Below are 26,631 nucleotides of genomic sequence, written 5' to 3' on the forward strand. Positions count from 1 at the left end.
GTGAAATTATTTGTCCTTCAGTATAAGTGCCATAAGGGCAGAGACCATGTTTGTCTTGTTCACTACTTAATTATAAGGGATTAGTAGAAAAACATGATGCACTAATAATAAGATTTTTTCAAGAGCTCGTGACTTTAACTATTTGTCTCAAACTTATTTAACATTAATAATAAATGAGTTTTAAAAGAAATGAAATAAAATTCAGCAGTAAATTGTTTAAATCTTTGTGATACCAATATCTTGCAAACTGAAGAATTTCAAATGAAATGCTTTTTTAAAAAGCAGCACTTATGCAAAAATAATTTATTTGAGAGTGCCTTGAACAGGTAGCAAACATAAATCAGTGAAAGGTATATCAAGTGCCTACCACATTCCATCAGAGGATTTTCAGACCAGCTAAGGAAAAAAGATATACATTTGTGAACAGTTAACAATATAGACAGCATAATGCTAAATGCCACCTTCACCTGTCTGTCAAAGGTCCCAGACAAATGCCTTCTCCTGTACCATGATCTTTTTTCCATTTCTTACACCATTTTTCTTCCCCGGGAATCTTTCCTTTTCCTGAACCCCCATAGTACTTATGTACTGCATCACATTTATTAAAGAATTTCAGTGCATCTCTTCATTCCCATTAAACTCAGTGAGGGCTTTAAGATATTTATTCATTCCTATTTGATACTTCAATCCTCCTATACCTACTGACATCAGGGTGGATAAATAAATATTTTATGAAATGAATGAATGAACAATTTAATAAATAAGGCGAATAGTATAAAGGAGTAAGATTACTTCCAGCCAAGATAGTCAAGTTGTATCAGTGATATGTTTTAAACATCTCCTTTAAGTTCCAATGAGTTTATTCACAGCCACCTAATTTTATTACAGAGGTTAGAGCTGGCAAGTCTCTGAGAAACGGAAAACAATATCTTTATTTGATTTTCAAAGGTGAGCAAAAAATAGCACCAGATAAACTCCCACCTGAAATAAAAACTAATCTTACGTTTATTACATTTTGAAAAATAAACCTGTAGAACATTCTGGCTGTAATATAGCAGCTTTTTTATTTTGGCATGGCTTCTTAATATGGATTGAAAAGAGTCCTCTACTTATTTAAAGTGAACTTATATAATATGAAAAACATCTAGATTATTTCTAACTGGATATTTCTATGTATAAAATTGCAGTTTATTATTTAATTTTGAGGCAAAAATGGCACATATATAAAAGATGCTCTGGCTGGACGCGGTGGCTCATGCCTGTAATCCCAGCACTTTGGGAGGCTGGCGGATCACCTGAGGTCAGGAGTTGGAGACCAGCCTGGCCAACATGGTGAAACCCTGTCTCTACTAAAAATACAAAAATCAGCAGGGCGCAGTGGTGCATGCGTGTAGTCCCAGTTACTTGGGAGGCTGAGACAGGAGAATAACTCGAACCTGGGAGGCAGAGGTTGCAGTGAGCTGAGATTGCTCAACTGTACTCCAGCCTGGGTGACAAAACGAGACTCCATCTCAAAAAGGAAAAAAATATACATATATTTTCAACAAAATCACTTTCTTAAAAAAATTATTAGGCTTTTAAAGAGAAAATCCACTATATTCTTTTCCCTAAGATATAAAGATGCATATTAAATGAAAGAAGAAACTTTAACTGGAATTTCAGGGCATTTTCTTGTTAGAATAAAAAGATATAAAGATATAGGGAATGATTTCTTTTAAAAAGACAGCAATTACTTTTAAGTGATCCAATTAACTTTTAAGTGATCTAAAGACACTATATAAAGATATGGCTTTAATGTACGGTACTGATGGGATAAATGACCTTTATGTGATATACCTTAAATATCTTCCTTTTCCTATTTCCATATGAAAACATGAGTAAGTGAATAAATAAACCACAAGAAAACTGCAGATGCAGGGCTATGAAAAGAGGGATAACATGTTAAAATGAAAGACTACTAAAATACATATGCTGTAGGTCCTGTAAACTTTTAAAAATAACATTTGGGCTTTCTTGTGATTATAAAAGTGATACAAAATGATCAATATAGAAAATTCCAATAATATGAAAAAATATAAAAAAGCAAACAAAAATCTATTATTTTGTTGGCCAGAGATCACTACTTGTAACATTCTGGCATAAAACAAATCTTTCAGGTTTTTTTCTATATACGCACATGCAGAGAGTTTATTTTTAACAAAAATCTGGGATATTCTTTTGTACTAATTTTATTCCACTTCAATTATAAATATATTCCTATGGTATTAAATATTATTTTATAATTTTTAACTCGTAAAATATTTCACCCTCAAGATTATCAGAATTTAACCATTCCCCTGTTTGTTTCTACTCTTGTATAAGTAACACTCATATATAAATCTAGGTACATATCTAATTATTTAGGAGAAATTTCTAGAAATATACTTGCTGGAACAAAGAAAAAAACTTTATAAGGTTCTTAATACATACTGTCAAAGTGCCCTGCAGAAAGGCTGTATAATTTATATTCCTATTGGAAGTACATGTTAATGCTTATTTCCTAAATTCATCATCAATACTTTAATCTTCACTAATTTAGTAAGAATCACGTTTCATTTTAATTTACATTTCCTTAATTATCATAAAGGCTAAATATCTTTTCTTATGTGATTACTTTTCCTTTGTTTCTTCATTTATGAACTGCCTATTTTGCCTAATTCCCTACTTTTATGAATTGTCTAATTTACTATTTGTGATAGTCATTATTTTTCTTATGAGTTTGTAAGAGGTCTTTACATATTAAAGATACTAAGTCTCTATTTGTCATATGTGTTGTAAATATTATTTTCAGTATATTACTGCAACTGATTTTTAAAATTCTTTTCTTTTTTTTAAAGATTTGGAGTCAAGTAAAATTCCTTTTTTTCTTTTCTCCCTCAGGTCTATTGAAGTGTAAATGACAAATTAAAATTGTGTATGTGTGTGTGTGTATATGTATGTGTGTGTGTGTGTATATATATGTATGTGACACACATACATATATATACACACACACATACATATACACACACACACATACATACATATATATGATGTACGGCATATTGTTTTTATGTATACACTGTGAAATGATTACCACAATCAAGTGAATTAACATATCCATCACCTCACATAGGTATTTTATTTTTTGTGATAAGAACATTTAAGATAACACTCTTAGAAATCTTTAGATTTCTTTACATCATTAACAGTAATTACCATGTTCTAACATTACATAAATCTTTACATCATTAACAGTAATTACCATGTTCTAACATTAGACCTCCAGAACTTACTCATCCTAACTGAAACTTTGTACGCTTTAACCAGCAACTCCCTATTCCCTACCATAACCCCTACTCCTGCAATCAGCATTCTACTCTCTACTTCCATAAGTTCAACTTGTTTAGAGTCCACCTACGAGTGACACCATGCAATATTCATCGTTCTGCGCTTGGCTTATTTCACTTAGCATAATGTGAGTCTCTTTTTTCTTCATATAGGTTTTTATTCCATTTAAAGTTCAATTTGGTATTTAAGATAAAAAAAAAAAAATCTAACTTTCTATTTTCTAAAAAGTCAATCAATTTTACCAGCATCACAAATTGAACAAGGAATCCTTTCTCTAATTATGTGAAATGCCATATTCATCATTAATGAAATATGTACATATTATGTATTGGAATTTGTTTCTGGACTTTATATTCTGTTCCATTACTGAGTCTATTTTTGAAATAGCATCACAATTTTAATTACTGTCTTACTAAACATTTAAGTATCTAATGGTAGAGTGTTCCTTATCGTTTTTCCTAACAATTTCTCAGCTATTCTTTAAGCTTTATTCTCTCTAATGTACTTTAGAATCATTTTCAAGTAAAAAAATAAATCAGTGTTTTAAATATATTCACAGAATTGTGCAATCATTGCTGTTATCTAATTTCAAACGTTTTTACCACCCCCACAAAACCCCATTCCTATTAGAAGTTACACCCCATTCCCTCCTCCCCAGCCTCTGGTACCCACTAATCTGTTTTGCCTATTCTGAACATGTTATATAAATGAAATCATACAATAAGTGGCCTCGAATCTGACTGCTTTCAATCAGCATGTTTTCAAGGTTCATCCACATTATAGCATGTATCAATATTTCCTTCCTTTTTTATGGCCAACATTCCATTGCATGGATATTCCACATTTTGTTTTCCATTCCTCAGGTGAGGTGTTACTTTTTGGCTATTATAAATAATGTGGCTATTAACGTTCTTATACAAGATTTGGTATGGAATGTGTTTTCACCTCTCTTGGGTATATACCTAGGAGTAGAATTACAGTGTCTTATATGGTAATGCATGTTTTTCTCTAAGAATATGATATATATTAACTGTAGTTTTATTAATATATAGTAATTCTATGTTTAATTATTTGAGGAAATGCCAAACTGCTTTCCACAGTGGCTATACCACTTTACATTCTTACCAGCCATAAATAAGGGTTTCAGTTTCTCCACATCCTAACCAACATTTATTATCGTCCGTATTTTGGTGTGAAGTGGTATCTCACTCCCTGTGGTTTTGATTTGCATTTCCCCAATAGTAAAGATGTTGAATATCTTTTCCTGTCCTTATTGGTGACGTGGGTATGTTTTTTTGGAGAAATGAGTTATATGTGTTTTTTTTATGTGAAGCCCTATATTAACTTGTAATTTGCCAGTAGTAATAAACTGCCTGACTGTGAGTCTTTCCTGCCACACTACCCTCAAATATAAATATTTTAAAATTTACTTAAATGTCTATTTAAGCATGCAGACATCAGAGAGAACATAAAATAGAAAATTAGTGTCATAATTCCACCCCATACTACTTTTAATCAATCTTTATTCTTTCTTTTTTCTGACTAGAAAATGTTTTTATAAAAAATACAAGAAAAAAATCTATAACATTGTTGTGTGTATGTATAAATATCTGTTGAGCATTTACCATGTGCCAAGCACTGTTCCAAACACTTTAAAGTATTTGCAGTCTCATTCAATGCTAATGAATACATTAAAAATTGTATTAGGCTACTGGGTGCAGTGGCTCATGCCTGTAATCCCAGCACTTTGGGAGGCAGAGGCAGGTGGATTGCTTGAGGTTAGGAGTTCAAGACCAGCCTGACCCACATGGCAAAACCCCATCTCTGCTAAAAATAAAAAAATTAGCCAGGCGTGGTGGTGGGTGCCTGTAATCCCAACTACTTGGGAGGCTGAGGCAGGAGAAGTGCTTGAACCTGGGAGGTGGAAGCTGCAGTGAGTTGAGACTGTGCCACTGCACTCCAGCCTGGGCGACAGAGCAAGACCCTATCTCAAAAATAAATAAATAAATAATAATATTAGGCCTACCCTAATATAATCTATTGTGAATATTTTCCTTTAAATCATCTTCTAAAATATAATTTTTAGTCATAACAAAATATTCCAATGTGATGGACTGTAATGTAACAACTTCCTCATTATTGAAGGGCTACAGATTTTCTAGTTTTTCACTACTATAAATGCTACTTTTATACATCAAACTTCTATATTTAATAGCCAGTGTTTATTGAGCACTTAGTTAAGACACTTTGATAGCCACTTTATATGAATTCTCCCATTCAATTTGCATCACTCAGTGAGATGGGAATTATCATCACCCTTTTTTTCCAGATGAGAAAACTGAAGGTGTAAGAGGCTAAGCAACTTCCTCAAGGCTGCACAGCAAATTGGTGGTAAAGCCAGAATGCAAAGCAGGTCTGCATGACCACTGAGTGAAGCCTCTAATCATTCTACCATACTTCATTTTCCATTATTTCTTTATGATGAATTCCTGGAAGCAGAACTCTAAAAATAACACCCTATTTTACAAAGTGTGATAAGTGCTGCCATGTTGCCCTTCAGTAAGATTATAACATTTGAATAATGCTCATTTTCATACTCTTACTAATACTCGAGGCCAGCACTTTAAAAAGTCATTTTCAATTTTTTAAGTTAAAAAATGTCGGCTGATTTCATATGTATTTTTAAGCTGATCTAGACTACTGGTATTTTTGTGATTACCTCCTGTAACAGACAAAGCATAGCAGTAAATGTTCTAGGTGGGCCCAATGGCTTATAACAACAGAAAGGGGATTTGGTAAATTTGGGACTCCTTACTGATAACAAGAGCAAGAGATGTTGCAGTGGCAAGTGGGGAATGGAAGAATGGTAAGTCCTCCTCCAAGGGCGGGTCAAGGAAGGGTGATGACATCTGAGCCCAAGAGTGGACCCTGGCAGCTGAGCTCACCATTAATGAGTTATAACTCACCATTAATGAGTTATCCTTACCACCAGATAGTCTCAAGTAACCAAGAATTTCACTTTGGCCCCTTGTTCCTGATTTTATGGAAATGTCACTTGAAAAGGTTCACATCATGGCAGAAAAATTTCCAAAGACCTCTCAGTCAACCTGGACTGTGCCTTCCTTTTTATCTCCAAGCCTCCTCATATCTCTTTCCTCTTCCCACACACCATCAAGTCATAGATCTGAGATGACCACCAAGCACTCCATATCCCTGACTACCCATCAAACAACTTGTAATCACGCCTCCCGACTCAATGTATCTTCCTTCCCCCAGCAGCTATTTCCAACAAGCCCATCCTAGATGAAGAACCATTTTTCTGTGCTCCCATTGTATTCTGATGCTTTGTAATTGCTGGTCTACTTTCTCCACTAGATTTTCAATTTGTTGAGAGCAAACACTTTGTCTTACTGCCATACCCAGTATACAGGACAGTTGGTGGGTATGATAGGGTTTTATACTTTTTCATGAATAAACTGCACTGAGTTGATCAAGCAAACTGGCAGCCAATTTTCTATCTCTGGAGGAACAGAGAAAGGAACTAAAATTGAGTGAACCTCTATTAGATGCCCAGTAATTTACATCCATTAACTCAATTAACTCTCACAATAATACACAGAGGCAGACAGTAGAGTCCCTATTTTATAAATGAAAACAATAAAACCTTGCTTTCCACATATAGCTAGTAGGGCCAAAATCTGAACCTAGGTTGATGTGATTTTAAGCCTTTGCTCTTTCTATTCCATTAGGCGGCCACCCCTCCTGAAACTCAAAGCCACATAAACTGGAAGTGGAAGGCTTCTCTTCCAGAATTATTGGCTTAAAATCCTCTGGAAGTAAAAAGTCTCCTATTTGTCCTCGCCAGGAAACAAAGAGGGAAATGGGAGCATGGGAAGAGGGATGTAAGAAGAAGAGGGTGGTAAGTTAAAATTATATAACACTTCCCCACTTATCTGAAAGCACCAGCTGGGGCACTTTGATCTTCAACTTGACCTCTTTTAACTGTCTCAAGCCTGAGAAGCTTTTAGATGAGCACCCTAGATTTTATGGCACTGTGACACCATCAGAAAAGAAAACCTGAGACACTGTAGTATATTAAGAAGGAGCAAAAGGGACACCTGGCTCTCATTCTGATGAATAATAAGTGGTACAACTGTAGCTAAGTCTAAGCCATTAAAATTCTCTGGAAATCTCCATCTCCTCATTTCTAAACTGAAAGGATTAGGCTGTGAGAGTTTGCAAACTGGCTCTGCATTCAAATAACCCTGAGTCAGTGGAAAATACTGATCTCTAGATCGACCCTCATTCTGTCTTAGTAGGCTTGGAGTGGGACTTAGGAATCCCCAGGTAATTTACAGGCTCAGCCAATTTTAAAAACACCTGGGTGAGATCATCTATTCCCTGCCCTCCTCTCCCTCTTTTCAGAGGACGAAAGTGTGAAAAGACAGCCAGCTGACTTAGTATATTGTCACATAACCAAACACTACCAAGAAATAGCAATTCCAGTTCTATAAGGCTTAATAATCCCTTCCTGTTTCAGGATAAAGTGAGTTATGCTCAATCTTCCTCAATTGGTTAAACCTGCCTTTGCTTTATCACCGCACTAGCCTTAAGACTGCCAAAAACAGCACTGGTGGGGAATGCAAGATTTTCATTTAATTACAGGGTTTCTCCAGAGGTAGCAGCTGTCACGATTCTCTGAAGTTGCCAGACCATCAGTTTCTCTACTCCTTCAAAGCTCTTCTGAGGATGAACTACTACCAGAAGATTTTAAGGGCAGATAGGCAGTCTGCCCAGGAGACAATAATATCCCTACCTTGACATCTAGCTTGGCCAAGTGCTGTAAAACCCAGATGCGATGGGACCAAGCATTATAGTTGCTTGGGTATCTCCCTGCTGCTTCACCACAGACCTCCATCTCTTCTTGTATGAGTCGCTGTACCCTTTCTGTGGGAATTGTTCCCAAGTTTCCTTTGGTCATAAAGGAAGGCAAGGAGGTTTCCTGAATTAGCTGTTGTAGCACCCATCGCCTGTTAAGGTAGCATGTGGGAAAGAGAACACAGAAAGAACATAAACCAGAGAGAAAAATAACCAGTTTTCATTGTCCCTAATTTAATTTCCATTCAGAGACAATGCAAAATAATACCTATTTATAAGTCCAGTTTTTTGGAGATGGGGAGGGGTTGTTTTGTTTACGATGATATTAAATTTAGCAGTATGGATGAAGAGTGGAAAATAGATAAACAGGAAAATAAAAAAAAACTTTAAAATCTGTAATACAGAGAATGTCATTACTTCTAAAATGACAATCCCAAAACTCCACTTGACCAGGACATGTAAAGGCAATTGGTGTGTGTGTGTGGTGGTGGTGGTAAGAGGTTATAAATTAATGGCTGATAAATATTACAAGGAGTCATGATTCACATCTTTAATTATATATGCATGCCTCACCCTATGTGCATTTGTTTGCAAACAAGAAGTTGCATTCTGATAGCTTTCATTCAGCAAAATTCTGTATTTATAGCATAAAATCTGGAAGGTAACAAATACAATTCATTAAACCATTAAGGAGGTGTCAAAATATCCTTAACCACAAATTCTCCCTTTGTCTATTTAAGATTTGCATTAGCATGTATTTACATAAAAAACACTAAATAGTGTTTCAAGCTACTTAATGGGTTTCATTTGCACCAATAATTTACTCATATAAAAACATTTTTTAGACTAAAGTATTCAAACCCAAAGGTACAGGAAACTGAGTAAGAAAACTCATTTTGTCATTTTAAAATAATGGAATTTATTTAACAAAATATTGCTTGATAAAAAAATTAGACAAGCCAATAAACTGATGGATGCATATTTAACAGTTCCTTTCCCCTGCCACCATCCCTTTCCACCCCCATACACACAGTCATACACTTTTCTGTGGTATACTACCTCAATTTCTAGTCATGAAGAAAATACAACTGACTATGTGGTTTGGAAGAAGCTGACCTACAATGTTAACTAAAGGCATGATTACCAAGACACCTTGCACTGACATAAGATCCTAAAAATGCCCAGGATTTAAGAAAAATTAGAGTGGCTTAATAAACTGAGAATTTCAGAGTAACTTCTTTATTGGTCCTGACCAGCAAGCCCACACCATCCCACTTTGATCAAATAAGAGTAGTTACACAGGATTCATCAGGAAGATGCTTCCAGGTGGCCAGGATTTTGAGAGTCCTAAATTGCATTCTGGTTATCTGTCCCAGGCTTTTAACCTAAAAATGTTCTTTGCATGTATGGTTTTTAGCAACTTTAGCTCAGCGTACACAGCATTCACCTCAGTTACCCTTAGCTTTCTCTGTAAGTTAATTTTAATAACCACAACCATCACCACCACCATCTTTACCAGGAAAATAACCAAATGCTTTTAAAATCCATGTTGCTCATTACAGTTGAGTATCAATAAATGCAATCTCCACAACTGCTTCAAAGAGTTAATAATAGCTAACATTTATTATGTAATATGTGCCAGGCACTGTGGGAGTGTTACATGCATTAACTCATGTAAACTTTACTGTTAACTGTATGAGACAGGTGTAACTATTATTCTCATTTTACACATGAGAAAACTGAGGCTTGGTGAGTTAAGTAATTTCCCATGAACACTTAGGTAGCAAGTTATATAGCGCCTAGATTTAAACTTAGGTAACCTGACTTCAGAATTCATGCTCTGGAACCGATATGTAACCTTGCCTCTCACATGTCATGTTTCTTTCTCCAGCCATTCTGAATCCTAAGTAAGAGTACTATGTTGTAAATTAACCACACCTGTGAATCCATGTTTCTGGACTCTTTGGAAACTTAGTTAAGGCGAGTTTTCCCAGATGTAAATCCTTAATTGGATTTAAAGTGCCAGAGAGGATTAGTTCTTTCCTGTTTAAAAAAAAAAAAAAAAATTAAACATTACTTTATTCTTATAGCCAAAGGTTCTACATGGCTTTTAATATAGCCTCATTGTGAAGTGAATGTCTAAGAATTTAAAAGAAAAAAAAAAAAGAAAAAAAGCCCAAGCCACTCTAGGATACAAAACACTCATAAATGTGACATGCAGTAATCAAGAATGTATTCTCATAATCCCAATATAACAAATTAATAAGCAGAAAGAGAAGGTCTTAAATCAACAGGTGAAATGTTAGCTGTTTGTGTGAGGGCAAAGGGGTTTTCTGGCCTATCTCATTTCCAAAAGTTATGAGACCTGATAGTCGTATCTACAGGGCCAATCCAATACCAATCAAGAATTGGTCTAGTTTCCTAAATAGGACTTGACATCATCTATTTCATTACAAAACCACACATACAACAAACACAATATGGTTGGGGAAAAAATCATTCATGGAATCACTATTCTAACCAAATTACCATTTTTTATTTTTGAATTTTCCCTATCACACATACATTTTAACATATAATTGTATATCCTGCTTTCATTATATCTTAAGAATTTTCCCATGATTCTATATAATTTTTGTAATGAACATTTTAAATGATCGAATAGTTTTCATTCAGTAGCTATGCTTTACCCTTACTGTTAGACGTTCAGGTTACTTCAAACTTTTTGTTATTTTATTTATTTATTTTTTTTTGAGACGGAGTCTCGCTCTGTCGCCCAGGCTGGAGTGCAGTGGCCGGATCTCAGCTCACTGCAAGCTCCGCCTCCTGGGTTTACGCCATTCTCCTGCCTCAGCCTCCCGAGTAGCTGGGACTACAGGCGCCCACCACCTCGCCTGGCTAGTTTTTTTGTGTTTTTTAGTAGAGACGGGGTTTCACTGTGTTAGCCAGGATGGTCTCGATCTCCTGACCTCGTGATCCGCCCATCTCGGCCTCCCAAAGTGCTGGGATTACAGGCTTGAGCCACTGCGCCCGGCCTAACTTTTTGTTATTTTAAAACAAATCTGGGGGGTGGGGGGAAAAAGCTTTGTGCTTATGACTTCTTTCTTTTGTATTCTTACTTTGGATAAGTTTCCAAAAGAGCTAATAACAAGGTAAAATACTTACATGGCCCTTGATATACTAGGCCATTCCTTTTAAAAATATTAATATAAGCAGAAGTAAAAGCAATGTAATGTTTTGGTTGTTTTTAAAACTGTTCAAGCCCAACCAAAGCTTCAATGCAATCAGTTATCCCTTGATATCTTGTTGGGGCTTGGTTCGAGGACCTCCCACGGATACCAAAATCTGCGAATGCTCAAGTCCTTGATATAAAATGTGTTGCTATATAACCTACGTACATCCTCCCATATACTTCATATCATCTCTAGGTTATTTATACTACCTAACACACAGAAAGCAATAGTTTTCTCAAATATTTTCTATCTGCAGTTGGTTGAATCCAGGGATGCAGAACCTATGGATACAGAGGGCCAACTATATAAAGAATGTCATACAAGAGCTTTCCATACCTGTTTCTCAGGTAAATACAATTTACATTTAATTTCTCAGGTAAGTTTTTGATAAGTGCTGATATTACACTCTCACTGAATTCTCAATGTATCTACAATTTTATAATAAAATCAGATCATTTGTTATTGTTTATTAATCTTAAAATGTCCTTCCTGTGGTAGGGCTGATAATTCGTTTACTTTAGAGAAGTTTAAGCCAGAGAAAACCAGAATCCAGCTCTTATACCATATCTACTTAGATGGATTTAATTTCTAAATACCACAATACATTTTCTTTCCAACAGAGACATGCTATTTATAAAGTTTTATTTGATAAAGAAAACAACTATTTTCCTTTCAATGTTCAGGAAACCAATTTGTCATTATATCTATAATATATATATAAAAAATATATATTTTTTTCTTGCAACAGCCAATTGCTTTTGCAGTCTTGGATTCTTTTCCTTCTGAAATCAGTAACATTTTGTTCATACAGTAAGTCAGGATATCTATAAAGTAAAAGGAGGAAAATATTGCTCTATGTAATTTTAACCACTTTTGAGATCAACGTTTCTCAAAGTCAACCCTGACTGCAACATCAGCATCATCTGGAACTTACGTGAAATGCAGAACTCAGGCCTCAGCCCAGATCCCACTGAGTCAGAAACTCAGGTGGGCACAGCAATACGTGTTTTAAAACAAGCTCTTTAGATGATGCCCATTGGCTGGGCATGGTGGCTCACGCCTGTAATCCCAGCACTTTGGGAGGCCGAGGCGGGAGGATCACGAGGTCAAGAGATTGAGGCCATTCTGGCCAACATGGTGAAACCTTGTCTCTACTAAAAATAAAAAAATTAGCTGGGCATGGTGGCGCACACCTGTAGTCCCAACTACTTGGGAGGCTGAGGCAGGAGAATCACTCAAACCCAGGAGGAAGAGGTTGCAGTGAGCCAAGATTGTGACACTGCACTCCAGCCTGGCGATAAGAGTGCCACTCCATCCAAAAAAAAAAAAAAAAAGATGCCCATTAAAGTTTAAAAAACAACTACTATAATGAATTAATTGTATTAGGCTTAATTTCCATTTGCTAAATTTAAGACCTCTTATTATTTATAACTGTCTACCTTTATTCCCATATATATCCATATATAAAGGGAGATAATCAAAATTTTCTTCAAAAAAGAGGCACTTACCCTATAACTGAGTTTTGACAAAGTTTCTTAAGTTATGGGCACTCCCTTGGGCGACCACTGAGGTACAGAATTTTAAAAAAAGAAAAAGAAAAAAAATATAGGCACTCTGGTAATATCTTTATTTTGAATTAAGCAGCATTTTTGGGAAGACATCTTAGCTTGAAACAACCTCAATCAATGTTAATATATGGACACTGAAAAAGATCACCTGATGGCATCAAGCAAAATTTTTATATCAATGTAATAAACATTGCTAGGGGTAGTACTGAACATTTGTAGGTGTTGGATATTGATGAAACAAGTTTTTCAAAAACAATTTAATTCTAGCACCCACATTTTGGTTTCTAATACCATTCTTTAATGATGTTAGAAATGGCTGATTCTAGGACCAGGACAGGAAGTACACAAGATGAGCCTGGAGCATCTTATAGAGCCAGAAAGTAAGGAAGTGCTCAAAAATATATAGTGGGATGTGAAAAAGGGACATGGGGTGCAACCGAAAGAGCTTCCAGTGGCCACAGCTGGAATGATTTCAGCAACAAAATACCATAGTATTGGATTATACCCCAGAGTATCAAATGGCTATCCATCAGCCCACTGAAATGAATGAATATATAAATAGGAGACAATAGACAAATATAATAGGTAGTGAAGTTAATAGCAATCACATACTTGTTTTTTATCTATAAAAAAACATTTTCCTAATACCTCAATTTTTTTTTTTTTTTTTTTTTTGAGATGGAGTCTTGCTCTGTTGCCAGGCTGGAGTGCAGTGGCACGATCTCGGCTCACTGCAACTTCTGCCTCCTGGGTTCAAGCGATTCCCCTTCCTCAGCCTCCCGAGTGGCTGGGACTACACGTGTGCGCCCCCACACATGGCTAATTTTTTGTGTTTTAATAGAGATGGGGTTTCCCCATGTTGGCCAGGATGGTCTTGATCTCCTGACCTCGTGATCTGCCCGCCTCAGCCTCCTAAAGTGCTGGGATTACAGGTGTGAGCCACCATGCCTGGCCAAATACCTCAATTTNTTTTGAGATGGAGTCTTGCTCTGTTGCCAGGCTGGAGTGCAGTGGCACGATCTCGGCTCACTGCAACTTCTGCCTCCTGGGTTCAAGCGATTCCCCTTCCTCAGCCTCCCGAGTGGCTGGGACTACACGTGTGCGCCCCCACACATGGCTAATTTTTTGTGTTTTAATAGAGATGGGGTTTCCCCATGTTGGCCAGGATGGTCTTGATCTCCTGACCTCGTGATCTGCCCGCCTCAGCCTCCTAAAGTGCTGGGATTACAGGTGTGAGCCACCATGCCTGGCCAAATACCTCAATTTTACAGATGAGGAAACTGAATCCTGGAGAAGTTCAGTAACTTGCTCAGGTTTCTTAGCTCAAAATGTCAGAACCAAACATCAAATCTGCATAAAATAAAGTTACCAATTTAAACCAATAGGCTATGAGTACAGAACATGAATCACTGGAGTTTGGCATCAACTATTTTTGTTGCTCAAAGGTGTTTTGCTTACTCTAAGTACATAGACTGAAGAAGAAAATAGGACATTATTACTAAGTCAACCTCTTTCATCAGGTAAATCACCAATTTTCAAAGCAAAAAAAAAAAAAAAAAAGTAGCAGTCTTCTTTAAAAAAAAAACCAGCTGAAATTTTAAATTATGTGTATCACTCACTGTAATCACAGGAGGTTAGTTCAGAAACTTATTTTTGCCTCTATTTCCTTCCCCTAAGATTGCAATATCCACAAATTGAACTAGACATCTATTGCATTATCCTTTAGCAGTTTGAAAATGTAGTCAAAAATCACTCAATGCCTTCCAGGGTTAATATAGAAGAGATCCACTAACAATTAAAAATAAAGTTCTGTGTATTTGATATGCAATAGAGACCTTACAGGGTTAGAGAAGTTTACTATGAAGTTAGCAGTTTGTTGCTCAAAATGTACCTATGATTCGATGTCTTTATATGTCAATCAATCTTACTAATACATATTAAAGTTTACTAGAACACATATCCACAAAGGACTTTTTAAAAATCAAGATTCCCTTTCTACTCATCTAGCACAAAACCTTACTAATCATCTAACTAGAATAATTTTCAAGGTGAACCATCATAAACACCCTCAAGTTAGATTTATGGAGCAACTTCCCTTTATAAGAACAAACCACACATATTTTTTTTTTAAGTTTAATAGAATCATAAAAAAAATTCACCTAATTCAAATCTTTTATTTCACAGATAAAAAAACAAAACTCTTGAGAATCAAAAGTTATACTCAAAGTCAGCTGCTAGTTAACTGCTGAAACAGGACTAAGTTCCATGAATCTTAAGACCAGGTTTTTTCCTCCTATGCTCAACTGGTTTATAGGATATACAATGAATAACATGTGTGTATACATATATGTGTGTGTATGTATGTACGTATATATACTATGCTAGTGAGAATTTTTTGTTGAAGCATTTTTGAATTCCTCTCTATTGGTGATGATGATGAAACAGGACTAAGTTCCATGAATCTTAAGCCTAGGTTTTTTTCTCCAATGCTCAACTGACTTATAGAATATACAATGAATAACATGTGTGTATACACATATGTATACAGGTGTGTGTGTGTGTATGTACCTATCTATGCATATATGCTATGCTAGTGAGAAATTTTGTTGAAGGATTTTTGAGTTCCTCTCTATAGGTGAGGAATATAAGAACATGAATAAAAATGGCATTCCTACTTCCCTATTACTCTGATTTCTTTTTCACTGAATTTGATTTCCGTGCCCAATTTGCAAATTGCATATCTATTATGTACAGGCACTAGAGTTAGATGCTAAGGAAACAAAGGGAAAAAAAAAAAAAAGACATGGTCCCTACCCTTAAAAAAGCTCTGAATTTTAAGTTCATGGTACCTTCCTAAAAGTCTCCTTTGCTGATTCTTCCTCATCTTGCAAATGCTAGAACGGTGCTGTCCAATAGAAATATAATGTGAGTCACAAATGCGAGTCATATATGATTTAAAATGTTCTAACAGCTATATTAAACACAAGTATAAATATATTTAATTCAATATATCCAAAATATTATAATTTCAACAAGTAATCAATATAAAAATTATTAATGAGATATTTCCATTTTTTGTTAGTCTTCAAAACATGATGCGCAGTTTATCACTTGTGGCACATCTCAGTTGAGACTAATCACATTTCAAGGGCTCAATAGCCACATATGGCTTTGTGGCTACTGTCCTGGATTGTGCAACCCTAGAAAACTAGAATGTCTCAGGGCTCAGTCTTTGAACTGGTTCTTGTCTCTAGCTATGCCCACTCTTTTAGGGATCTTAAAACAGTTTCATGGCTTTAAAACCATCTACATGTTAGTAACTGCCAAGTTTACATCTGGCCCAGACCTTTCTCCTGAACTTTAAATTAATATACAACTACTTGGACACAAATCTAACATGTCCCAATCTGAACTCCTGACCTATAACAAGCACCCCCTACCTAAATCTGCTTCTCTTCCAGACATTGCCATTTCAGTAAAGGGCAATTCCATCCTTTCAGCTGCTCAGGGAAAAAGCCAGAGTTAAGCATGACTCCCTTCTTTCTCATCCCATACACTTTCCACTATACTGCAGTGCTTCCCAAATACCAGTGATATAATGTTATATGCCTCACAAGCCAAACAGTTATGCCGATTGCCCATTACTCGCCCACCCCAAAAAATGAAGGAAAAATAAAAGCATGTATCAAACAGTATACTGTAACTCAACATGACAATTTATATTTCAGGCAAGAAAGTTTATGAAGACATCACCATGCAAAAAGGGGCAAAATGCATATTTAGAATTGTCAAAGATATAAAGAACAGGTAGAAGAAATAGGTGTAAGATGGTTTATATTTCGTTTTCAAAAGCTAACAACTTATGGGGCTAATATGTCTTCAGAAATTTGGACAAACTTTATCATATCACTAATGAAAATGACATACCTCACGTTCCATGCAGTAGTAAAGTCTGGGTTTAGAAGCAGCAGGGTACATGTGACATCTATCAATTCTAAAATAAAGAGAAGTCATATTAAAAACAAATAGTCCTACCTTTGAAAGCTTGGCTTCTCATTCTTTTAAGGTTCTCTTTCTCTCTATCACATTATACTAATATATATCTCATGTCATACTAACTTTAATGATAAATACCCTCTTCCAAGCTGTCAGGGATACGAAGATTACCCTCAAGATCCTCTCCTACTTTTGGTAAGTGTAACTCTCTTAAAAGCTGACACAAACAATTTTACAACATGCCTATAAGGAATAATCTAATTAACCTCTTCCTTTTTTGGGTGCTTTTTGGTACTAATTTAATATTTGCCAAGGAAAGAAACAAAATTTCTATGCCACTACTCATTTAACTTCACAAATATCTCAAGTATTGATGGTGTGCGTGAATTTTCAAAAGGAAAAAAAAATCACTAAGAATCCAACCCACTTAACATAATTCATTTACAATCTCCTGCAAAAATTATCCTTTCTTGCACGTATTTTTACATAGGTATAGCAACGATAAATGTACAACTTTGTTCTATATTTTTCACTAAGTATTATTCCATATGTATCCTCCTCTATTACTACAGTATGTGCTTTTAACAGTTGCATAACAATCCCTTAGTCCAATATACTATCAATTACCTTACTCTTTAGGCTGTTTCCTGTTTGTTTTTAATGTTATAAATAATACTACTATAAACATTTTAAACAAACTTTTTGTCTTGTAGGCTATTTTCTTGGGATATATTTCCTGAAGCAGAACTACTATGTCAAAACAATATAAAACTCAGTATGACTCCTACTAAGCATTCCAGATTGTCTTTAAAATGGACTGTATCTATTTATACTGCCAAAAGGAACATGAGTGTACTTATGTCCCTACAACTGACCTATATATATTTTTAAAAATGAATGTGACATAAAAAATTACAATTCATTTATTTTAATTTACATTTGTTAATAGGAACATTTTCATTGTTTATTACATATAGTTCATCTTATGAACTGGCTATTCACATTCATTAGCTATTTATTTACCATGGTCTTGACAGAATTCCTATATATTCAAATAAGCACGGTAAGCCTGTATTTGAAAGAACAAAATTAGCAAAGTTTAGACATATTGTCTTTGTCTTACTAAAACTGAAAAGAATTCTAGGATTAAGGTTATCTATCTAGGGGCACAGTACTAAATTAAGGCAATCCTATCAAGCTCTTATTAAATGCCATGTAATAAAATAATAAAAATAATTATTACCATTTACTTAGCATTACTGTGTATGAGGCATGGTAGTAAGCACTTCATTTTATATTATTTCACTAAATCCTCATAATCACAATCCAAAATATTCTTATCCCACTTTACAGATAGGGAAACTGAAATTCTGCAATTTAAGCAATTTGCCCGTAGTCACCCAATTAGCATGTGGCAAAGTCAACATCAAAATTGTTTCCAACAAGTCAATTATGCTGCAAACAAAATGTCTGCCCATAATAATTGGGACATTTTCAGTGTTTAAGTAAAATACAAACTTTTTAATATCTAAGAGCAAATACACATAAACACATCCAATAGTCATTTAAAAATACTCTAGTTAACAATAAAATCAATTATTTTATTCTATCTTAATAGGAGATTAACATTTATTTGGGGCCCATGATTTCATTCCTAGTGAGCATATGAAATATTCAATTCCAATGAGCAACAAACAGTAGGATCAGCACACATTTATTTTGACCTCTAAGTCATTACATACATTACAACACATTATGCCTATGAAGAATAATTAACCTCTTCATTTTTTTACTTTTAGTAGTTTTTGGCACTAAATGTTTATCAAGAAAAGGAAATAAAATATTCTATGTCACTTTTCAGTTTAAATCCACAAATATTCCAAGTATTGACTATGGACAAAGATTAAAGTAGGCCCTTAGGACTGAGTGCTTGAATGTAATGATAAATAAGACCTAATTTTGCCTCTAGGTTATCCTCAAGTTGGAGAGACTATATAAACAAATAATTATATAAGGCAAAATAATTATGAAGTAGAAACATAAACCACATTTTGGGGCCCACCAAAAAAGCTGCAATTAATTCTTAGTGGAATTATATATGGAAGACTAAATAAATAAAGTGGTCACGGCACCACCTTACCATACTGGAAAAAGTATGAGCAAAGATAAAAATGCATGGAACTTCACACATAGTTTGCTCTCCAAGAGATTATGGATAACAGAGCATGACTACAACACAAGGTAGTGGTAAAATGTACCAGGAAATGAAGCCTTCTGAAACCTGATCTCAATCTCCTGATCAGCTTGGCCTTCCATTACTTTCCCTCACATGTTACATTTCACCTGAGTCAAACCCCACTATCCTATGAACACACCTCCTACCCGCCTACCTTCTTTTCTCTGAACAGAATTCAGAGTTACCTGCTTGCTATTCTTTCTGCCTCATATCTTCCCATCTCCTAATATTTAACCAAAAAAAAAAATGTTTAAAGCCTTTCCTAACCTACCTAGTCGGAAAAAATCTTTCATCTCTTTTTTTTTTTTTCCTTAGAGATGGAGGCTCACTTTGTAGCACAAGTTGGAGTGCAGTGGTACAATCTTGGCTCACTGCAACCTCTGCCTCCCACGCTCAAGCGATTCTCATGCCTCAGCCTCCCCAGTAGCTGGGACTACAGGTGCGTGCTACCACATTCAGATAATTTTTTGTATTTTAGTAAAGATGGGGTTTCACCATGTTGCCCAGGGTGGTCTTGAACTCCTGAGCTCAGGTGATCCGCCTGCGTCAGTCTCCCAAAGTGCTGGCATTACAGGTGTGAGCCACTGCGCCTGGCCTCATCTCTGTTTTGTGTGTATCTTACTTTTGTTACTTACATAAATATTGTCCTCTTAATTGGACCATAAATTTTTTGCAGGTAGGTCCTCTCTAATACATCTTCAAATTATTCATTCACTCAACAAATTTTGTAAGCATCTACAATAAGCCAGGTATTGAGCTGGCTGAAGATGAGTAAGCACAGTCCCTGGTCAAAAGCAGCTCCATGTCTGACCACAGCACAAAGGAGTGGTAAGAGGATAAGCCTTCCTTAAAGCCATACTACCTGGGTTTGAATCCCAGCTTCTCCACTTACTACCTACATAACCTAACCTCTTGGAACCTCAGTGAAACAAGGATGATAACATCAACCTCATGGTGTTGAGAGCAATGAAATTCATTCCACTTCTCCACAGCTTTTTGACACATAGTGGGTATTCAATAAATATTGTTCACTTAAACGCCATCACTAACTGACCAAGAAATGAGTATTTTCAACATAAGTAAGGAAGTCTGGAATAATGAGGAGGTTGTTCCCTTAGTAAAACTGTCTAAATTTCCAAACTTGTAAAATAGGCAGCAATAACAAAAAAACCCTTCATAGTCAAGTAGTTATATGGAAAGGTTTGTAAATGATGGGAAAGCCTCTGGAATTTCTTCTGACATCTACGATTTTCTAAAAAGTGATTATTCTACCTAGGTAAATTGGCATAGTTCCTTGGAATCTCCCTTTTTACATTAAAGAAAATATGTCTGACCAATGGTAGTTGCTGTTTGTTTGTACTTCTAACACAATTCCCCTCCTCCCTCCATCATAAGACAAGAAGTTCATCCTCCATGAGAGACTTCTGTACAGTAGCACAAGGCAAAAACTGACACAGCAAGTACTTAAGTCTCCGCTTTTCATTTTATGGTTATGTGAAGATACAGGAAGACTTATCAAAGTAACATTTCCTCTACTGGCAGGTCCCTCCCTAATAGAACAACAGCAGCTACCGGGTTCAGACACAGCCCAGCTCCATCACTTACTGGGAATTCTTGGGCAAATCACTTAATCTCTCTAGGCCTTACTGTCCTTCTCATATGTAAGATGGAGCTATCATGGGGATATTAGATGACTAAACCCTTGAAGTGTTAGTACAGTCTCTGACATACAGTAAGGACTGAATGGTAATTCCTGTTACAAAGACTGTATTTCCTAGTCCAGTTCCACAAATGATATTGGGACTGGATGCCTCCAGAGGGAGCAAAAGAACCTCCTAAGCTGGTTAAGCAGTGACTGCTGAGCAGAGGGATACTTTTTGACTTTTAAGAGTCTTGGAATTTAAAACATCAACAGCCTTAACCACCATCAGTGGTACCTAGTAACATATACTACCACAGGCCGTTCTCTTCTCCTCTTTCACAAACTGCTAAAACGTCCTCATTCAGGACTCAGGTTCAGACAAGACTTCCTTCAGTAAAGATTCCAGTCTGATATAAAAGATAGGGGTAAAGTGCAATGACAGGAATGAGAAAGGAGTAGGAGAAGTAACTAGATTGGAAGTATCAGACATAATCAAAGAATGAGATCCTCGTAACAACCCTCTGAAGTCTTGATTAGTATTTCCTTCTTTTGGTGTGCAAATAGGAAGAAAGAGGTTAAGTAATTTGCTAAGTCATTGCTAAGTGACTTCAGTGTGCTGATGAGTTCAATTTAAATCCAGGTCTGCTGTCCTGCAAAGCAGATGCTCTTTCACTCTACCACACTACAGGCAATTACTTTGCCTTCTACAGGTCGGGACTGAAACAAAGACCTGAAAAAGAACATGTATAATCAATGGTTGTAACTATTTCACTCTCTCAATTTCATCAAAAATATACCATTTCCTCTGCAGTTTCACCAAAAAGATATGAGCTACTGAAATCTCTACAGTCTCTTGAAATTAAACATGTCACTCTCCAAACACTAGAACATATACCAGCAAATAAATGTTTCTTTGTTACACACACTACAATATATGCCTAACCCATCATCACGTCACAGGGAGAAAAAGAATCAGGGCACATTATACATAGACAAGTAGCTGAATTTCAGCTATAACAGGGAGAAGATAAAAGGATGCTACAGAAGTTGGAGAAAAATCAATATGCTTTTCTTGCTCACTGCATTCTAGAAATGGCCCAAGGCCAGTAGTCACCTGGTAATGGTCACTGGATTTGACAACTGTCTCTAACAGAGAAAGGTTTCCATGCATCTAGAAATAAATTCAAGGCCAACTTGAATCAGTAATTCTTTTCCTCCAAAATACATTCAGGTTACCACAAGAAGTGAAGCTTGAGGTAAAGCTATATGGTAAACACCAGAGCGGCCTTGTTTATTATAGTACACAGTCACGGAATCAATAGCTAGATTAAGCTAAAACCTCTTGCTTACAAACTCTTATTACTCATTTGACAAATGTCTGTTGAACACGTAAAGATTCTGAGTAAACAAAAATGATCCACAATCCCTTTTCCTATAAACTCACATTCCAGCCAGGAAAAAGGTTGTTTAAATAATCAGCTAAAATACAGTGTGACAAGTGATACTATTATGCAAGCCATCTGAATAAAGGGCTCCCATAAGAGAGCAGGGAATAATTTTTGCTTCCTGAAACAGTCAAAAAGGCTTCACGGTGTTAAGTGTGTGCATGTGCATGCACGTGCATGTGCTGGCAACCACACTGATAATGCCAACATTAAGACATGAGCCTGGCCTCAGCAAAGGCATGGAAGTAAGGCAGTAGTACACACAGAGTCAAAGAATGGAAGAATGCTGCTTGTGGCTGCAATGAACATATGTATCAAATAGCTGCTAACATAAATGCTTCTAGGGTTCAAATGAATGCCAAAAAAGCACCAAAGGAAATTTGACAAGAAGTGTCAACTAACACTCTGCCACAGTGTCTCAAGAGCTTGAAAAGGCTGTGATAAACTGGAACAGATAGTTAACAGTAACAACTCATTTTGTTTGACAGCCCAGTTAAGAAGAGTAGAGGCTGTATGTCCCAGCCAATTGTTCAGGTAGAAAGTTGTATACTCAACCAAGCCTTATGATTTTTCAAGTGAAGACAGAAATCAGATTTATCCAACTAATAAAAAGTAATTTTTAAGACATTATACAAGCCACACCAAAATGTATCTAGATTAGCTTCAGCCTGCCTGCTGAGAATCTGCAACCTCTGATGCTGAATATAAACTGTAGGAAAGACTGGGGACAGACTGTGAAGGGCCTTGAATACCATGCTAAGGAGTTTCAACTCTACATTGATCTGTGTGTATCATGAAATAAGATGAGCATATAACGTATTCCAGAAAAGCGTCGGTCAAACTGTTTTTAAGAAACGCTGTTCAAGCGTGTCTGAAATGACTGGCTACTGGCATGATGATCATGGGTCACAAAAGAGCCTGGAAATTGGGTAGACCAGTTATGAGGTAATAAAATGTGTCTGGATGAGAAATAACGAAGGCCTGGTCAGCCAAAGAAATGGAGCACAGAAGATAGCTTTTAAAGAGAGACCTCAGATACAGACTAAGTGGGGGCTGTGGAAAAGAGAGAAGAGCAAGAAAAGACGGCAGGAGGGCACATCTGAAGAGCTGCATCAGAGAGCTCTGTCCAGAAAGAACTCCAATGCTGTGGTCTTCCCTCCTGCTTCTTATTTCTGTTATGGATTTCTCAAACATCAGAATTACAGAATCAGTCCTCTTCCAAACTGAATGTGGGTATTACTACCGCAGACTTAAAAAACAAACAAAAGTCAATCTCTAACTAACTAAACAGGGATAATTCCTAAACATCTAAGGAATTCAGCAGGTTAATGAAAACAAGAATTCAGTTTGGTTAGGAAGAAAAAAATCTATCCCAGGAGTAAAGGTCACCTTCATTTACAGAATACATTTTTAGGTAGATGCCTAGGATTCTGGCATGATTGATCACACAGACAGACATTCAGAAACTGTTACTGAAATTGTCAGCTTTCTTCACTTGGGTCTTCATATATGTATATTCTCTATAACAGTTTTAAAGGTGTAGCATTTTAATGAAATAATTGGTTTTCCTAACATTTTGACATGTTTTCTTAGCAAGATTTACCTCTGTGCTCTAATTGCTTCAGTTCATAAGTTTGGCAGAATACTCTTTTATTTTCAGCATTTTGGATATATTTTCTGTCAAACCCAAAATTCACTTCCTTATATTTACTGATAATACAATATATAACTTGAGTAGTATGTGATACCATACTACCCACCCCCCTCAAAATAGTGAAATCAAAAACTGTTTCCATGAGGATATAGGTTAGGATCAAATCAAAAGCTGCTTCCGTACACATGCACAGTTGCATCTGAATTCAAAGTTTAGATGCCAGCTACTTGTGTGAGTGAGCTTAACCAGTTGATCTTCTGCACGGTTCCTCTTGAGCTTATTAAAACTAAAACTATGTGGTAAGAAGACACAGCAAAGCCTGCAATACAGCGTCCAGAATGACAAAAACAAGAGAAATGAAGAGGACTTGGAAGACCACACAAAGAGGGTAGGTTGAGCTAGCATACATAAATGGGCAACTATAGCCTCTAACTTTTTAAAATTCAGTTTCTTTTCTATAAGATAATCATTCTATCCCCCAACTAAAGTTAGTTATACATTGGTTCGATTATGCATTTCTGTGCACCAGAACATAAACAATACAGCTTTGTTTGACAAAAAATAACTTGATGGCGCCATATGGTGTTACTTTTTACCTCAGTGTCATTGAAAACTACAGCAGAGTGATGGAATGCAGAATTAAAGAGGGTCTAACAACAGATAAACTTGCTTACCTTTAAGTTTATCCCTAAACCCATGCCTTGAAAGTTTATGCCATAAATTTGGGCTATGACTAAACTTAGGCACGGCCTTCTAATAAGAAAATATATAACAAAGGATTGAGTGAAACAGTCACACAGAAAATAGAAACCACTGCTCATTAAACCTTCAGAGTCCTTTTCTATGGTCTAAAAAGGGAAAAGTGTTATTAACCAGTTAATGATAGTATGTTACAGATAGTGCTAAGAGAAATTCAAGGAAATCAGTATGTCATACAATAGGCAACACTCTTCTCTACATCTCTCACCCCCAAAGAGATTGTTTGTCACTCAACCGTAAGCTTCTTGAATAAAGGGACCATGTATTTATTCATCTTTTTATCCCCCACAGTACTCAGGACACCATCTGGTATAAGTAGACCCTTGGTAATGGCTACCAAACTGGCAACTAAAATTCTCTAGGAAACAAAGTTCTTATTCAAAATCAGCCTCCAGGCATACTGAGAGCTTTTGAAGGTACTGTCGTACGAGGGAAGGGGAAGAAGCTTTACAAAAACAGTAAAGGATGTGGTGTTAAATGAGTCTTCTCCCAAAAAGTGAGACCTGAGGTGGGCATAAAACAATAAACAGAATTTGTACACATGGAGGCTTAATATGGCAGAACACCAAGAAAAGAGACCAGATGGAATGATTAGGGATTGTCTGATGCAGTAAAAAAAAAAAAAAAAAAAAAACTGTCTGAGAGAAATGGAAGAAGCGAATGCTGGATAGTTTTGTTTTGCTCATTTCAGCACAAGAACAGGACACAAAGGGCCAGAGCTCAGTTGGAACTTGCAGTGGAATGGCACATCCATAAATCACTGGGCTGGTTCACAATATCACTACCACCATCATGCCGGTATTATCTCATTATCTCATTTGGAGTGCTATGAAAATGAGTTTTGCTGCCTATAAAATACTAAAGGACTAGAAACCAGAGACTGAGCCTATAGGGACTAGAGTCTTCTTCAGTGACATTCAGATTATTTTCCTTCAAATTAAATCTTACAAATGACCCCAATAAATAAACAGATAAAATCTGAACTGCTCTTGTTACAGGAGGTGCCCTGAGATTCTGCTTGAGGGCTTCCATATAATCACTGTGGTTGTAAAATTTGTACAGGTGAGTCCAAACTACTCACTTGACAGAAAGGTTAGCACCCACCGAGACAGTGAACAGAAGAGCCAGAACTAGAATCCAGGAATGCCAACCCTCAGACAAGGGCTCTTCCTAGTATATTCCATGTCGCTTTTAAAAACCAAAGGAAGAAAATATGATTCATACTTACCATCTCTGTTCAGCCATTGCTTTCTTGTTCTGTACAAAAGGAGCTTGTTGTGGACATATGGTAAAAGGAACTTGACACACCAGCTCTCCACACCCAGTTTGTTTTCAACCAGGACTATGGGACTCCGGTTATACCTAGCTTCAGGACATGGGATCAGGCCAATTTCATCTCTTAATATGTAAAACATAAAAAAGAATTAAAATAAGAATACTAACCTTTTCAACATTTTCTAATTTCAGAGTATTTTAAAAACCCCACATATTTCCCCCTTCCTTAAAGATATTATTTAGCTCACTTACTGGGATTGGTAGATGTTAACAGTGGCAAGGGTATGGGAAAACGAGTATGCTGTACTCTCCGTAGACAGGAGTGAAAACTGGTCTTGCCTTTGGATGGTAACTTAAAAAAAAAAGTCTTTCAAAATTTTGAATGAACATACCTTTGATCCAGCAATTCAACTGCTCAGAAATTATCCCATACCAAAATATATGAATCAGATGTTCACTGCAATGTTGCAACAAAACTAGAAACAATCTAAATGTTTATCAATATAAGACTAGTAAAATAAATATGGCCCATCCACATAATCAAGTCATTAAAAAACAATGAGGTAGATCTGCATA

The 26,631-nt window shown here is 36.1% G+C and overlaps 1 protein-coding gene across 5 annotated transcripts in view; it reads right to left on the minus strand.

Annotated features, from left to right (window-relative positions):
* PTAR1 (protein prenyltransferase alpha subunit repeat containing 1) overlaps window positions 1-26,631 on the minus strand; it is a 50,695-nt gene that overhangs the window by 15,180 nt on the left and 8,884 nt on the right. For 4 of the 5 annotated variants that reach the window (XM_017873059.1, XM_017873058.1, XM_017873057.1 and 1 more), the window contains exons 2-5: window positions 26,009-26,178; window positions 16,976-17,042; window positions 10,186-10,290; window positions 8,186-8,399 (exon numbers count right to left, since the gene is read on the minus strand). In XM_017873059.1, coding sequence (XP_017728548.1) covers window positions 8,186-8,399; window positions 10,186-10,290; window positions 16,976-17,042; window positions 26,009-26,178 — 556 coding nt within the window. Of the gene's footprint in view, window positions 1-8,185; window positions 8,400-10,185; window positions 10,291-15,897; window positions 15,954-16,975; window positions 17,043-26,008; window positions 26,179-26,631 lie in introns of all 5 variants that reach the window. The other variant, XM_017873060.1, reaches the window with a different exon arrangement.

The sequence above is a fragment of the Rhinopithecus bieti genome, unplaced genomic scaffold (genome assembly GCF_001698545.2).
Source record: "Rhinopithecus bieti isolate Rb0 unplaced genomic scaffold, ASM169854v2 scaffold_7648, whole genome shotgun sequence".
NCBI lineage: Eukaryota > Metazoa > Chordata > Mammalia > Primates > Cercopithecidae > Rhinopithecus > Rhinopithecus bieti.